The sequence below is a fragment of the Neoarius graeffei genome, chromosome 12 (genome assembly GCF_027579695.1).
Source record: "Neoarius graeffei isolate fNeoGra1 chromosome 12, fNeoGra1.pri, whole genome shotgun sequence".
Lineage (NCBI taxonomy): Eukaryota > Metazoa > Chordata > Actinopteri > Siluriformes > Ariidae > Neoarius > Neoarius graeffei.
In genome coordinates this window covers 3,102,883-3,116,378 of record NC_083580.1, presented here as the reverse complement: position 1 = coordinate 3,116,378, position 13,496 = coordinate 3,102,883, and the positions used below count along the sequence as shown (strand labels likewise).

Below are 13,496 nucleotides of genomic sequence, written 5' to 3'. Positions count from 1 at the left end.
GATTCTGATTGGTCAGAAGGTGGTGATGAGTTCAGTACAGTAGTGCCGCTGCAAACCAGCTCTTTCTAACCGTTTCTATAGTAACCGCTCATTCACAGGGACTTGTATGGCAGATGCTGCACTAATAAGCAGATTTAAAAAAAATGTGTCATGGTTAACGTGGTGATGTTTTTCCGGAAGGAGATGATTGTTTAACATTTACGGAAGGAGTCTCCAGTGTCAGAGGTAAAGCTTGGTAAAGCCGTTTTGTTTGTTTTGTAATTGTAATCGTTGTCAAAGTGCTGTGGTATAAGTGGGGGGGGGAAAAAACAACACTTTTTTTTTTGTGGGTTAGGTTTAGATTTAGCTTGTTATCTATAACTCTGCTTCAACACTACACCCCATCATTTGATTATTTTCCTATAGCAGCACCACATGCAGTGTTACCTTCAGTAATTAGTAAAGCTTTTAATATAATAACTAGACTGCATTTCTGCAGAGAAAATGCAAAGTGTGCTTGCTGAGCTGTAGCAGAACAGCTAGCATGCTAGCATGTTAAAAGCTAGCATGCCAACATGCTAATGCCAACATGTTAACAACTAGCATGCTAACAGTTAGCATACTAACATGTTAAAAGCTAGCATGTTAACATGCTAATAGATAACATGCTAACAGCTTGCATTCTAACATGCTAATGATTAACATGCTATTTGTTAAAATTCTAACACTTTAAGGCTAATATGCTGACAGCTATCATGTTAACAGGCTAACATGCTAATGGCTAGTATGTTAACTTTTAGCATGCTAACACGCTGAGGGTGACATGCTAACATGCTCAGGCGAACTCGCTAACAGCAAACATGCGAACTCTGCATGCTACCATGCTAATCCTAACATGTTACCAGCTCTCATGATAACATGCTAATGGTGAACATGTTAACAACTCACGAGCTAACAGCAGGCATGATATCGTAATGGGTAACATGCTAACAGCTAGCATGGTAACATGTGAATGCTTATATGCTAATTGCTATCATGTGTGCATGTAAGTATTCCTAATAAAGTGGCCATTGAGGTGAAGTTGATTTTGCTGTCAAAGTCTCAAATGAGCAGATCCTTGCCAAATGTATCATCACCTCTGGGGAAAGGGAGGAACGAATCAGTCAAGCTTCCATTGATTAGCGGCAAAATGGAGAAAAAAAATGGACGGATGAAAGGCGAGAGAAAGGCGAGTGCGGGTCAGAACCGATATCGTGTGTGATGGTGATTTGGCCTGAGGTGCCGTATGAAGTTTGGTGGATGTGTGGTGAAGTGTTACTGAGCAAAACTCCATTCATTTGAATGGGGCCAAAAATCAATGGAAGCCTATGGAGGAAAAAGGGATGAGCAAAAAGAAATGAAAAATATGAGTGCGGGTCAGAACCGATTGCATGTATGTGTCGGGGGAGTTGGCCTGAAGCATCACATGAGGTTTGGCGCATCTGCGATGGAGCGTGTCCGAGTAGGATGATTCGATTCATGAGCCCTATTCATTCTCTATGGGAAAAAAACAAAAGAAAAACGACAAGAACAAGAGAACGGGCGCGTTGATCCAAAAGCTGTATACAAGCACACTACACCACTTAGAATAGAATAGAATGCCTTTATTGTCACTATACACATGTACAATGAGATTAAAGCATCTCCAATAACAGTGCAAACAGTGTGTAGAATGGGGGGGGGGGTAAGGTGCACAGTCCTGAGGTGTATGTGTTGTTACACATTATGGAGTGAGGTATTGCTCGTTGCACATATAAATTATTGCACAGAGAGAGTCACATTATATAATAAAATATTACACATTTATGAAGTATTGCAAGGTAAGGTAGGTGCACAGACTTGAGGTGTGTGTGCTGTGTGTAAGGTGCACAGTCCTGAGGTGAGGTGAATGTGTTGTGTTTCACATTATGGAGTGAGGTATTGCACATTATAAAAGTATTGCACAGAGAGAGTCCCTTATAAAGTACTGCACATTATAAATTATTGCACGAGGAGAGTCACATAGTAAAATAAATAGACTATAAAGTCAGTGCATATCCAAGTTCAGGGCGGTTATGGCTTTTGGAAAGAAGCTGTTTTTGAATCGGTTTGTCTTTGTCCTGATGCACCTGTAGCGCCTCCCTGAGGGCAACAGGTCGAACAGATCAAAGCCAGAGTGGGAGCTGTCCTTGATAATGTTCTTAGCTCTGCTAAGGCAGCGGGAGGTGTAAATGTCCATCAGGGAGGGGAGAGGGCAGCCAGTGATCTTCTGTGCTGCCTTAACTACCCTCTGGAGCCTCTCCCTGTCTACAGCAGTGCAGCTGCCGTACCATACTGTAATACAGTACATCAGCAGGCTCTCGATGGATGAGCGGTAGAAGGTCAGCAGCAGGTTGGAGTTTAGGTTGTACTTCCTGGCACTTCGGGCCAGACGTCTCAGAGTTGGAACGGTGTCTCTATCTCGAACGCCCTAGGAGGAGGAGAGGATCCAAAAAACGTGTCGGAATAAGGCAGAATAAGTAAACTTAAGAAGAACAATAGTGTGCTTGCCTTCGGCTGCTGTGTGCTTGAGCAAGCACACTAATTCATCTCATCTCATTATCTCAAGCCGCTTTATCCTTCTACAGGGTCGCAGGCAAGCTGGAGCCTATCCCAGCTGACTATGGGCGAAAGGCGGGGTACACCCTGGACAAGTCGCCAGGTCATCACAGGGCTGACACATAGACACAGACAACCATTCACACTCACATTCACACCTACGGTCAATTTAGAGTCACCAGTTAACCTAACCTGCATGTCTTTGGACTGTGGGGGAAACCGGAGCACCCGGAGGAAACCCACACGGACACGGGGAGAACATGCAAATTCCACACAGAAAGGCCCTCGCCGGCCACGGGGCTCGAACCCAGGACCTTCTTGCTGTGAGGCGACAGCGCTAACCACTACACCACCGTGCCGCCCAAGCACACTAATTGATTTATTTTATTGATTTTATGTAGGTTAATGTGGCATGTTTACACAATTGGGTGTCAAATCCATTTAAAAATGATGAAAGTTATGACTAAAGTCTGATTTAAGTCTGAGATCAGGACTGGAGCTCTACGTTACTTCTCTTTTTTCACCGACTGAACCAATTAGTTGCTGAGAAGCACATAACTAAAGCATAAGGAGACACTGATCTAACACACTGTTACACTAACTAATAGACACTATCTCTGATGTACACACGCATCTCTGGGTCAGAGTGGATTAGTGTAATGGGAACAAGCCAAGATTTTTGAAGGACACTGCCTTATTGTGTGTGTGTAGACAGCTGGTGGCGTGGCACAGGCCGTTCTGTGTAGATTTGGAGGAGAGCACGTTCACGTACCTGCGCAGCTTTTTGGAGCGCTACTGTGACAGCATCAGTGAGGACACACCGCCTGCACCCTTTAACTCCAAGAGGTGTATATATATACACACACACACACACACTTGAAACTATGGAACATATGTCATTAAGGTCATCCCAGGTCTGTCCTTCCAAACCTCTGTTCTCTCCTCCTTTCTGTCTTTCAGGGAGCATCATCAGTTTGTGTTGCTGTGTATGAAGCTTCTGTCCATCCACCTGTCTCTGGCCCATGCAGGTGGAACTGGGGCCATGGTTCTCGGCGCTCAGGGGAGACCCATCCGCAACCTGCTCTTCAGACTCATTGACTCTGATGTGCCCGAAGCACTACAGCAGGTTCACCACCCGCTTCTCCACCTCCTCGTTTTACTTTATATCCCATACTTATTCAGAGGATTCCTCTTTAACCAGTAGATGATTATTATTATTATTATTATTATAAGTTAGTGTGTATTGTAAGGTTTAAAACACCTTAGAAGATTAAAGCACTTTTGTGATTTGGTGCAATTTTCCCGAAGCCCGTTTGCGACAGAGTTTGTAGTTTCTTTAGGAATAAAATGTCCTTGTGCATGTTTACCTAAATTTACCTTACTCTTGTTTCAGCCTCGAGTCAGACTTTTGAGTCAGAATCACAGTCACAGAAATCAAAGTCTTGAATGAGAATCATGAATCAGACTCATGAAAGTCACAAATCAGAGTCCTGCGTCCGAATCACGAATCGGAGTCTGCCGTCTGAGTCACAAATCACAGTTATGAATCAGAGTCTGGCATCCGAATCATGGTGTCAAATCAGAGTCTGGCGTCCGAATCATGGTGTCAAATCAGAGTCTGGCGTCCGAATCATGGTGTCAAATCAGAGTCTGGCATCCGAATCACGAATCCGAGTTACAAATCGGAGTCTTGCGTCCAAATCACGAATTGGAGTCTCGCGTCCGAATCGCGGTCCCAAATCCGAGTCTTATATCTGAGTCCTGACTCGGAGTCCTGAATCATACTCGTGAATCGGTCATGAGGCAGTAGAACCAACTTGTTCTGCAGACGTTCCACAGTATAAATGAATAAAGTAGTGTGATGTTCTGTTCTTTAATAAATAAATAATATACTTGTCAACAGATTACTGTCGTACAAGAATAAATATATGCACAAGAATAAATTCATGCACTAATCAGAAACCAGAAATGACGATTTTTGACACTCTTTAGTTATTTACACCCACGTTAATTATTTATAATCATATTAAATTGTGCATGTGTATTATAAATAAGAAATTAAACCCTCTGTGCCATGCTGTGTTTGGAAACTAATCAGCAACAGGATGGTGTGATGAAGCAGTGTTACTGTTACCAGCCTGAATTCCTGAAGTGTTTTATTCCTCTTATACTACAGCAGTAAAACATTTCAGGACATGCACTTCCTGATGACGTCCTCGTTGAGTGGTTTCCGATCACAGCACAGTACTTAGTGTTTTATTCTTTACCTCGTATACACTACCGTTCAAAAGTTTGGGGTCACCCAGACAATTTTGTGTTTTCCATGAAAAGTCACACTTTTATTTCCCACCATAAAGTTGTAAAATGAATAGAAAATATAGTCGAGACATTTTTCTGGCCATTTTGAGCATTTAATCGACCCCACAAATGTGATGCTCCAGAAACTCAATCTGCTCAAAGGAAGGTCAGTTTTATAGCTTCTCTAAAGAGCTCAACTGTTTTCAGCTGTGCTAACATGATTGTACAAGGGTTTTCTAATCATCCATTAGCCTTCTGAGGCAATGAGCAAACACATTGTACCATTAGAACACTGGAGTGAGAGTTGCTGGAAATGGGCCTCTATACACCTATGGAGATATTGCACCAAAAACCAGACATTTGCAGCTAGAATAGTCATTTACCACATTAGCAATGTATAGAGTGGATTTCTGATTAGTTTAAAGTGATCTTCATTGAAAAGAACAGTGCTTTTCTTTCAAAAATAAGGACATTTCAAAGTGACCCCAAACTTTTGAACGGTAGTGTAACTATGGAGGCTCGGTGAGTCTGTCATTTCCATTTTGATACTTCTAGCAGGTTTGGATGAATTATTTCTCTGTGTGTGTGTGTGTAGGCGGTGATGAACACGTTGTCGATCGGCGCGTCTCTCTTGCTGCCTCCTCTCAGGGAGAGAACTGAATTGCTGCACTCACTGCTACCTCAGGGCCCGGAGAGCTGGGAGAGTCTCTCTAAAGGACAGGTACACACACCACACACTTCAAATTTATATATTGCATACAAAAAAGCGTTTAAGTTGTTTTAACAACACATTATTCTCCTTATTGAGCAGACAATAAACCGCATAGTGACCCAAATAATTGAAGTATCAGATTTCCTCCAGTACCAGATGGCATGTAAAATTTCTGAGCCACTGGTTAAAAGTCAGCGTGTTGCAAGCGCTCTAATTTCTTTCATCGAGAGGACATTTGTTCTGACTCATCTTTGTGTCCGTCTGCCTGCATCATTATAGATACATGTCTGAATTTCTGTGTCCATCTCAGTATTTTATAATGGCTTTTTTTTTCTTTTTTCTTCTCCCTAAAAGTGTTTTTGCTTCTCAGTCATGTGTCCCGGTATCACCTGTCATCACATGTAGTTGCAGGAAGTACCTCAAAAATCTTGCAGTCACAAATCATAAGTATGAATCAGAGTCATTAGAGACATGAATCAGAGTCTCGAAATGGAATCATCAATCAGAATAATGAGACTCATGAATTAGAGTTTCGGATGAGTCACAGATCAGAATCATGAGTCACAAATCAGAGTCTCAAATCAAAATTATGAATGTTATTAGAGACATGAATCAGATTCTCGATTCAGAATCAAAAATTAGAGCCATGAGAATCATGAATCAATGTTTCAGATCAGAGTCGTGGATCAGACTCTCGAATCAGAATCATAAATTAGTCATGAAAGCCGTGAATCAGAGTGTCGAATCATAAATTAGAGTCATGAGAGTCACAAATCAGTGTTTCAGATCAGAGTCTTGAATCAGAATCATAAATTAGTCATGAGTCATGAATCGGCATCTCAAATCAGAATCATGAATCAGTGACTCAGATCTGAGTTTCAAATCTGAGTCGTTAATCATGAATCAGTGTCACGAGTCTCAATCCAGAGTCACAAAAGTTTCACTTGAGAGACAGTGAACCTGTTTACATTCCCAAATCTTAATCTAAATAGTCTATCCAAATATTGTATCTGCTCTCGTCCCCAGCGTCTGCAGCTGGACATGGTGCTGAACAGTCTCCAGGAGCAGAGCCATGTAGCTTCCCTGCTGGGTTACAGCTCACCAGGGGAACTTGGTGCCAACGTGCCCCAGCCTGCCTCGCCCCAGCGGCCTGCGGCCCCCGCTACCTCCAGCACAGAGGCTCAGGATCACCTGCACCTGGCTGAAGTGCTGCTCAAGACCCTCCTGCTGAGCATCGGCTTCTACACGGTCAGTGAGCAACTGATGCACGATAACCATGTCGGACAAGGTGGGCTTCACGGAGTCAAATGTATTGTGCGTGTTGATTGTTGTTTTTGTGTGTAGGAGCGTGCCTTCGGTGAGCTGGAGAAAAACAGTGACAAGCAGCAGTCCAGTCCAGCTCAGAAACAGACCGAAGCGCCATCTCACTTCCACCACCTCCTGTCAGCGCTGCATAAACACCTGCTGGCTCACTGCTACATCTACACCAACACCGAGGTGCTCATTCTCCTGACTTTATCATCGAGCTAGCGCTTGACGAGAGTGTTGGGTTTTAAGTCATGTTTCTAACTCGAGTGTGTTTGCCTGCGTGTAGGATGACGGCAGCGTGACGTTGCTCCATAAGCACCTGTGTCTGCTGTTACCTTACGCCGCCGAGACGTTCAGGAGGTCCAGCGTCCTGCTGGAGGAGAGCTCGCTGGACAAGAACGTCATCAATAAATTACACAGTAAGAAGGACGGGTATAGAATTGATACGGACGCTAGCGTTACACAGCAAGCTCAGTGATTGGTGGAATTTGGGCACAAAGCCCCACCTTTATTGGCTGAAGCCTGCAATGAATAAAAATGATGCACCAATCGGAAACCAGAGCTCACTAAAGCCCTGCCTACTCCATTTAAGTGAATGAAAGTGATAGTTTAGAATGCATTTTAACTCGTTTTAATTGTATTTAATGACTGCATTTTTTTTTCATAATTAAAAACTTGTACTTTTTATCCAGTTTTTGTTGCATGTGGAAAGCATAAACATGTCCTCCTCTCACTAGCCTCTCTAAGTTAATAAGACAAAAAAATACTTGAGCTCTGAATGTTACAGAATACTGACACTGGAGACTCCTTCCATAAATGTTGAATAAACATCTTCCTTCAAGAAACTTCACCAAATTAGCGATTTTACACGTGGTTTTAACTGGTTTATGTGGCATGTTTATTATACATGTTGGAAATTGTCTAAAAAAATATGGTGTGTGTTTGTGTAGCGGTGTTGTATGGCTCCGTAGCGGGCAGTCTCCTGTGTCAGGTGATCTATTCTCTGCTTCTGCTGCCCCTGGGCGTGGTCAGGCCTCTCCTCCCTCACCTGATGTCTCTGCTTGAACACCTGAACGAGCTGAACGTTCACCTTCCCGACACACACCTGCAGGAGGAGCTGGAGCTGCAAGGGGCGAACACATCTGGTAAACACGCACATTTCATATAACATCATGTAGTAATCTATCTAAACCACATTTACATTGCAAGCCTTTTGTCTCTATACTCTTTCTTTTGTTACTCAAATCAAAATAATGTTCAGAATTATTACACATGCCCCATCCAGATGTGACGGAGGTGACCGATCCTGCACCCGAATCAAAGACTCAGCATAACTGGGCGTGGCTTCTGGACTTGGCGAGAGCTTTGGCTTTGGCCATTGGTCAATGTCTGGGAGGGATGCTGCAAGGCCCGCCCCCCTCTGCCCAGGAGAAGACGGCCGAGTTTTGGCTGAGTAACCCGCTCCTGAGGAACGGCCTGGAGATGGACTTCGAGCAGCTGGGTAACACCGCGGCACACGTTTTAACGAAAAGCTTCACAAAATTACTTTTAAAAAATGGTGGTAAACTGCACCTGTGCTTGTCTTCTGTACTTCAAATAGGTACAACGTTTTTCTCCCGGAAATGTGGATAATTTAAAAAAAAAAAAGATCTAACATAAATAATTGGATCGTAATTCCCTTTTAGAGTAAAACTTGCAGTGAATGTACGCTACATGCACGTTTCTAGGTACTAAACATGCAGATAGTTGACGCTTGAAGGTACCACACTAGAACCAGGAATGGTATCATTTTTAGTACCCTTTATTCAGAGTGTGAAGTCTGATATTATATAGCTGAAGTTTATTTTAAGGAATTTAACCTGTAGAGTACGATTCGCGCGGGATAAGTATTACCTATGGACCTCTGGTAATTCGCAATTACCCCCGCACCTCTGTGTTATTGTGTGGCGCATTCGGATGGGATAAGCAAAAGTCTGTAATTCACTGAATTTACAGACATTGTGACCGGATGTGTCGTAAGTTCACAGCATCCTGTTTCGTCTTGTAGACAGTAGAGATGGGATTTATGGCTCTTTGATGGGATCCGCATCTTTGTGATCCGTTCTTTGAAAAGAGCCGTTCAAAAGACTGGCTCATTTGGCTCTTTTTAAATATTTATTCAGTTTTAAGAAGACAGCGTCTAAAGAAGCCAGATCCCTCTGCTTAGACAGTGATGTCAATATTTCTGGACATACCTTTTATATAAAGCAACCTAGACTTACATTATTGTAACCCCTAAACGCTCATAAATAACCATTAAAAAACAATGAGGGCTTCAATGAATGTCCATGCAGAACGGCTTTTCTGTATAAAAAAAAAAAAAACCCACTCAAGAACATAGTTATCAAGAACGCAAGAATATTTTATAGAAAAACACTTGTTTTACAAAAATATTTAAGTCTGAGATGCAAAATAGATACAACTACAATAAATATAACACAAGAACTAGTTATCACACAAGAACATTTTAATAGAAAAAGACAAACTTTCTATATTAAAAATATTGAAATTGTAACAAAAATAGATACAACTAAACAAATAGATAAAGTTATAACAAGAACAAGATTATTTTAATAGGAAAAAACAAACTATTAATGCAAAAAATATATTAGAAAAATAGATACAACTAGACAAACAGATAAATAAATAAAATACACAAAAATAGAACAAACAAAATGACGATAGAATAAATTAAATGAACGTCCGTGCAAAGTAGTTTTCCCACAATATTATCATTAATATCACACAACAACATTATAAACTATATACAAAACAATTTGAACTATTAGGCAAACAGATAAAACTTGAATAAATAAAAGGCAAATGCTGTTTAGCCTACTTCTTGTCCTTGGGCAAAAGCTTTTTCATCTGAAACACAGTACAGAAAAGCAACGACAGAAAGAACGGCTCCACCAGCTCGAGACTCGGTTCTCATCGTTCATGCCTAGGAGCCGTTCAAAAGAATCGGTTCGTTCGCGAACATCACAACACTAGTAGACAGGAGTTCAAAATGCTTATCTGGTTCAAATACGGGATAGGCCTACTACCACTTGCCCCTGAAATTTCAAAATTTCGCCCGTATCCTCCATTATTCACTCCAGAAAAGTACAAGAGACGCGCGTTTAATAATTACAAACACAGACATGCGCATTCACACGGGACTTGTATTACCACTGGACGTCTGTGTTTTGCCGAAACACAGTAGGTAATTCGCGGCGGAATTATTACTTGGCAAATTACGGACATGGCGCATTCGCACGGGACTAAGAACTCAGACATTCTCTGCAATTATTCCGAATTACCAAAGGTCCACAGGTAATACTTATCCCATGCGAATAGGGCTTAAGACAAAACTTAGTTATTTTTAACGTTGTAAATGTAAAAAAGGTTAGAAAATAGAAAATGTTTATGCTTCTGTTGTTTAGTTTTGTTTAAAATGTTCGAAATATGAACTTTTAGTTTTAATCTCTTAATCTTACTTTTAATCCATATGTCAGCTTTTACACTGTAGAGAAGCATGAAAACTTGCAGTGTTTGTTTGTAGATCTTTTGGTGGTTTCCTTAAAACACCTGCAAACACTAAACAGAAAAATGTAGGATCTGCTGTCAAACACCTGCGTCAAGTAATCAGTATTAAAAATGATTTGTATTAATGTAACAGTAAAGGTCTGTATTGAGGTCAGTTTCGATTCGCTCAGCGGATGAATACTGTGAAGGGTTGAGGAAATGGAAGAAATTAATTAGGAAAATTAAGACATGAAAACAGGATCGTGAAACAGACAATCTGATCTGCAGATAAGAAATCAGTAGCATCCCTGAAACGCACTCGGCTCCAATTGTTGCCAGGCCTCCCTTACGTTTGTGTTTTGGTTTTCTCTCGCTCTTTCCTGCAGACTCGGTCATGAGCTGGCTGACGGAGGCGGTGCTGCTCGGCTGCGGAGACACCAGGCTGGCCGAGCTCCATCTCTCTGAAGAGAACGCCACGCTGTTGGATCTGGCACTCGGTTCCTCACGAGAACCTGCGAGCAGCCTGTGGAGGAAGATGAAGGAGTATGCCGTCAGCAGAGGTGAGGACTGACGTATAGGAGTAAAAATTATAATAATTATTTTCCTTTATATACCAAAGGATAACAAATAGAGTTAGAATGGCAGAGGACGTGCGAGTATCAAACATCTCAATAGATGACTCAATTTTTTTATTGAAATTAAATAAATCAGTGAATGATGTGTGTGTACGGTAGACTGGGATGGCAGTGGTGCAGTAGGAGACGGTTTGTTAGAGACGGCGTGTCGCTGCAGTCTCGCTGCTCTGCTCAAACACACCGGTCTTCAGGACGAGGCGTACTGGCAGGACAAGTGAGTCTCCTTTCTCATCACACACACACACACCTGTGACCCTCTCATCAGTGTACATGTTACTCTACGTGTGCGTTACACGTCAGGTACGAGCCATGTGAGATGCTGATCGAGATCTACGAGGTGGTGTATAAGATCCGCAGCACTCTTCTGTCTCATAAAGAGAACACGGGACACACAGCTCACACACAGCCAGCCACGGTGACTAAACAGGTAAACACACACGTCTCGCACACTGCTGCACCTTGTATGTGAGTGAAACACATTCTGCATTCCGGAAGCTGTGAAACGTTAATGTGTGTACACTGATGTACGTCTCTGTGGATTGTTAGCTCATCTGACCATAACGCCACAATTCAGTTAAATCGTATCCGCTCCGTCAGTTCTCCACGGATTTCCTTTCCGATTGTTTTGTTTGAAAGAACCACGGTTTTCCCCAAAGCGTTTTAGCGTGTCGGGCCCGATCCGCTTGCTCTGCCTGCCGATACGCTTAGTCGCTTTAGTTAAAATCCGATACGCTTAGATTTATACCGATACGTTAAATTTCCTACCCACAAGTAACCAGATACATAGGAGAGCAAATAACAGATCCATTTACATATTGATTGATATTTGTGTTAAACAAGCGCTCTTTTCCCCCCAGTGTTTGTGTTGATTCTGTGGTATGATGTAAACAAACTAATCTGTTGGCTGTGTCAAGATCATGTGTTCAAACCGTCCAATAAAAACATCAAAAGAAAACGTCAGACAACCCGGAATTTTCCGATTCATTATAAGCGATCTCATTGGCTGCCGATGTCGTCCCCCACCAGACGGACAAAGCCGACTGATTTTAATAAGCGAGGAGAAGACTCGCTGGACAAATTAATCCGCATCAGCATGGATGACAGCGAGATGGACTATGAGAGGGCTGCCCAACATTGGACCAAGCAAAAGCCAAGGAGAATTAATCTGCTTTAAACGAGTAGAAAACTTAATCCATTAGTTTGGGTTTGCAGAAAGATTATGTACTTATAAACACTCTCACCAAGTGAAGTTGTCCAAGTGTGTCAAATATAGCATCATTTCAAATAATAATCATACGCATTTTTGGCAGTGTGAGGTCACTGGGATCCATTTAACAAAAGAAGGTTCCGGATTATTCTTTTGTTAAAGGCTCACAGTGACATCACACTGCCAAATACGCTTATCATTATTATTCGCAATTATGCTACATTTGACACTTATTAACAAATTCCCTTCATGAAATGTGTTTAAAAGTACATAATCTTTCTCCAAACTTAAACTGTAGAAATTAAGTTTTCTTTTCCTTTAAATATGTTTTAATCTTAATCTAGTCCATTTAATAAAGTGCCAAAATTTAAACTTTATAATATGCAGTTGCCTGACTTTTCTTTTCAGTGTTATTCTAGTTATACATATATTACGGTAATTGCATCCGAAACATTCTAGATCATTACAGTTACAGTAATACAGCAACTTATTTTAAGGTGGCAGGTCTTAGGTTCAGATCCCTTTGTGATCAACAGGAGGTCATGATGATCGAGTCTCTTCACTGGATTGCATAAGATGGAGCAAAACACTGTTCATATTTTCATGCACATTTTTGTTACAACACGACTTGATCAGAGATAATTAAGGGATCCCATAGATTTTCAATCTATCGTAGACCTCAGTAATCGATAACACAACAGTTTAACTTGCATGTTGAACTTTAAGGTGAAATTTCAAATGTGTTTACATTAATACTATTTAGGTAGAAATCATTGAAACACTGGTAAAATCGATCCTGTAATCATCATGGATCTAAAACCTCTCAGAGACCCTGAAAATGCACGAGAGCATCTATTTTCAACGGATTTTCCAGGGGAGCATGCCCCCGCACCCCCCTAGTTTCGCTTCGTGCCTTTGGCGCTCAATTGTCTGTGTTTCATCATGCCAGAATTTAGGGCTTTAATTTTTTTCTGGGGAAAACACTGAGAACTCATCACTCCGCACAAAACTTGGTCATTGTTTTGTCCAGTTTTCTGCTAACGAGTTACTAATTAGGCCAAATTAATGAATTTTCCAGGCCTCTCACTAGACTTGTATCTCCTCTCTGATTTCTCATCCGATTTCAGTTCTGATCGATGTTTTGGGTCGAGCTTCGCTCAGGGAACAAAATTTAGTCCTTTGTTGATTTTCGTGT

General features: G+C 41.6%; 1 protein-coding gene across 8 annotated transcripts in view; it reads left to right on the top strand.

The window, feature by feature from the left end:
- Positions 1-13,496, top strand: part of LOC132895123 (probable E3 ubiquitin-protein ligase HERC1) — a 91,025-nt gene that overhangs the window by 25,864 nt on the left and 51,665 nt on the right. For all 8 annotated transcript variants that reach the window (XM_060935350.1, XM_060935349.1, XM_060935348.1 and 5 more), the window contains exons 11-21: positions 3,307-3,441; positions 3,556-3,721; positions 5,489-5,614; positions 6,632-6,853; positions 6,950-7,102; positions 7,200-7,332; positions 7,864-8,058; positions 8,199-8,414; positions 10,846-11,019; positions 11,194-11,308; positions 11,395-11,521. In XM_060935350.1, coding sequence (XP_060791333.1) covers positions 3,307-3,441; positions 3,556-3,721; positions 5,489-5,614; positions 6,632-6,853; positions 6,950-7,102; positions 7,200-7,332; positions 7,864-8,058; positions 8,199-8,414; positions 10,846-11,019; positions 11,194-11,308; positions 11,395-11,521 — 1,762 coding nt within the window. The remainder of the gene's footprint in view (positions 1-3,306; positions 3,442-3,555; positions 3,722-5,488; positions 5,615-6,631; positions 6,854-6,949; positions 7,103-7,199; positions 7,333-7,863; positions 8,059-8,198; positions 8,415-10,845; positions 11,020-11,193; positions 11,309-11,394; positions 11,522-13,496) is intronic.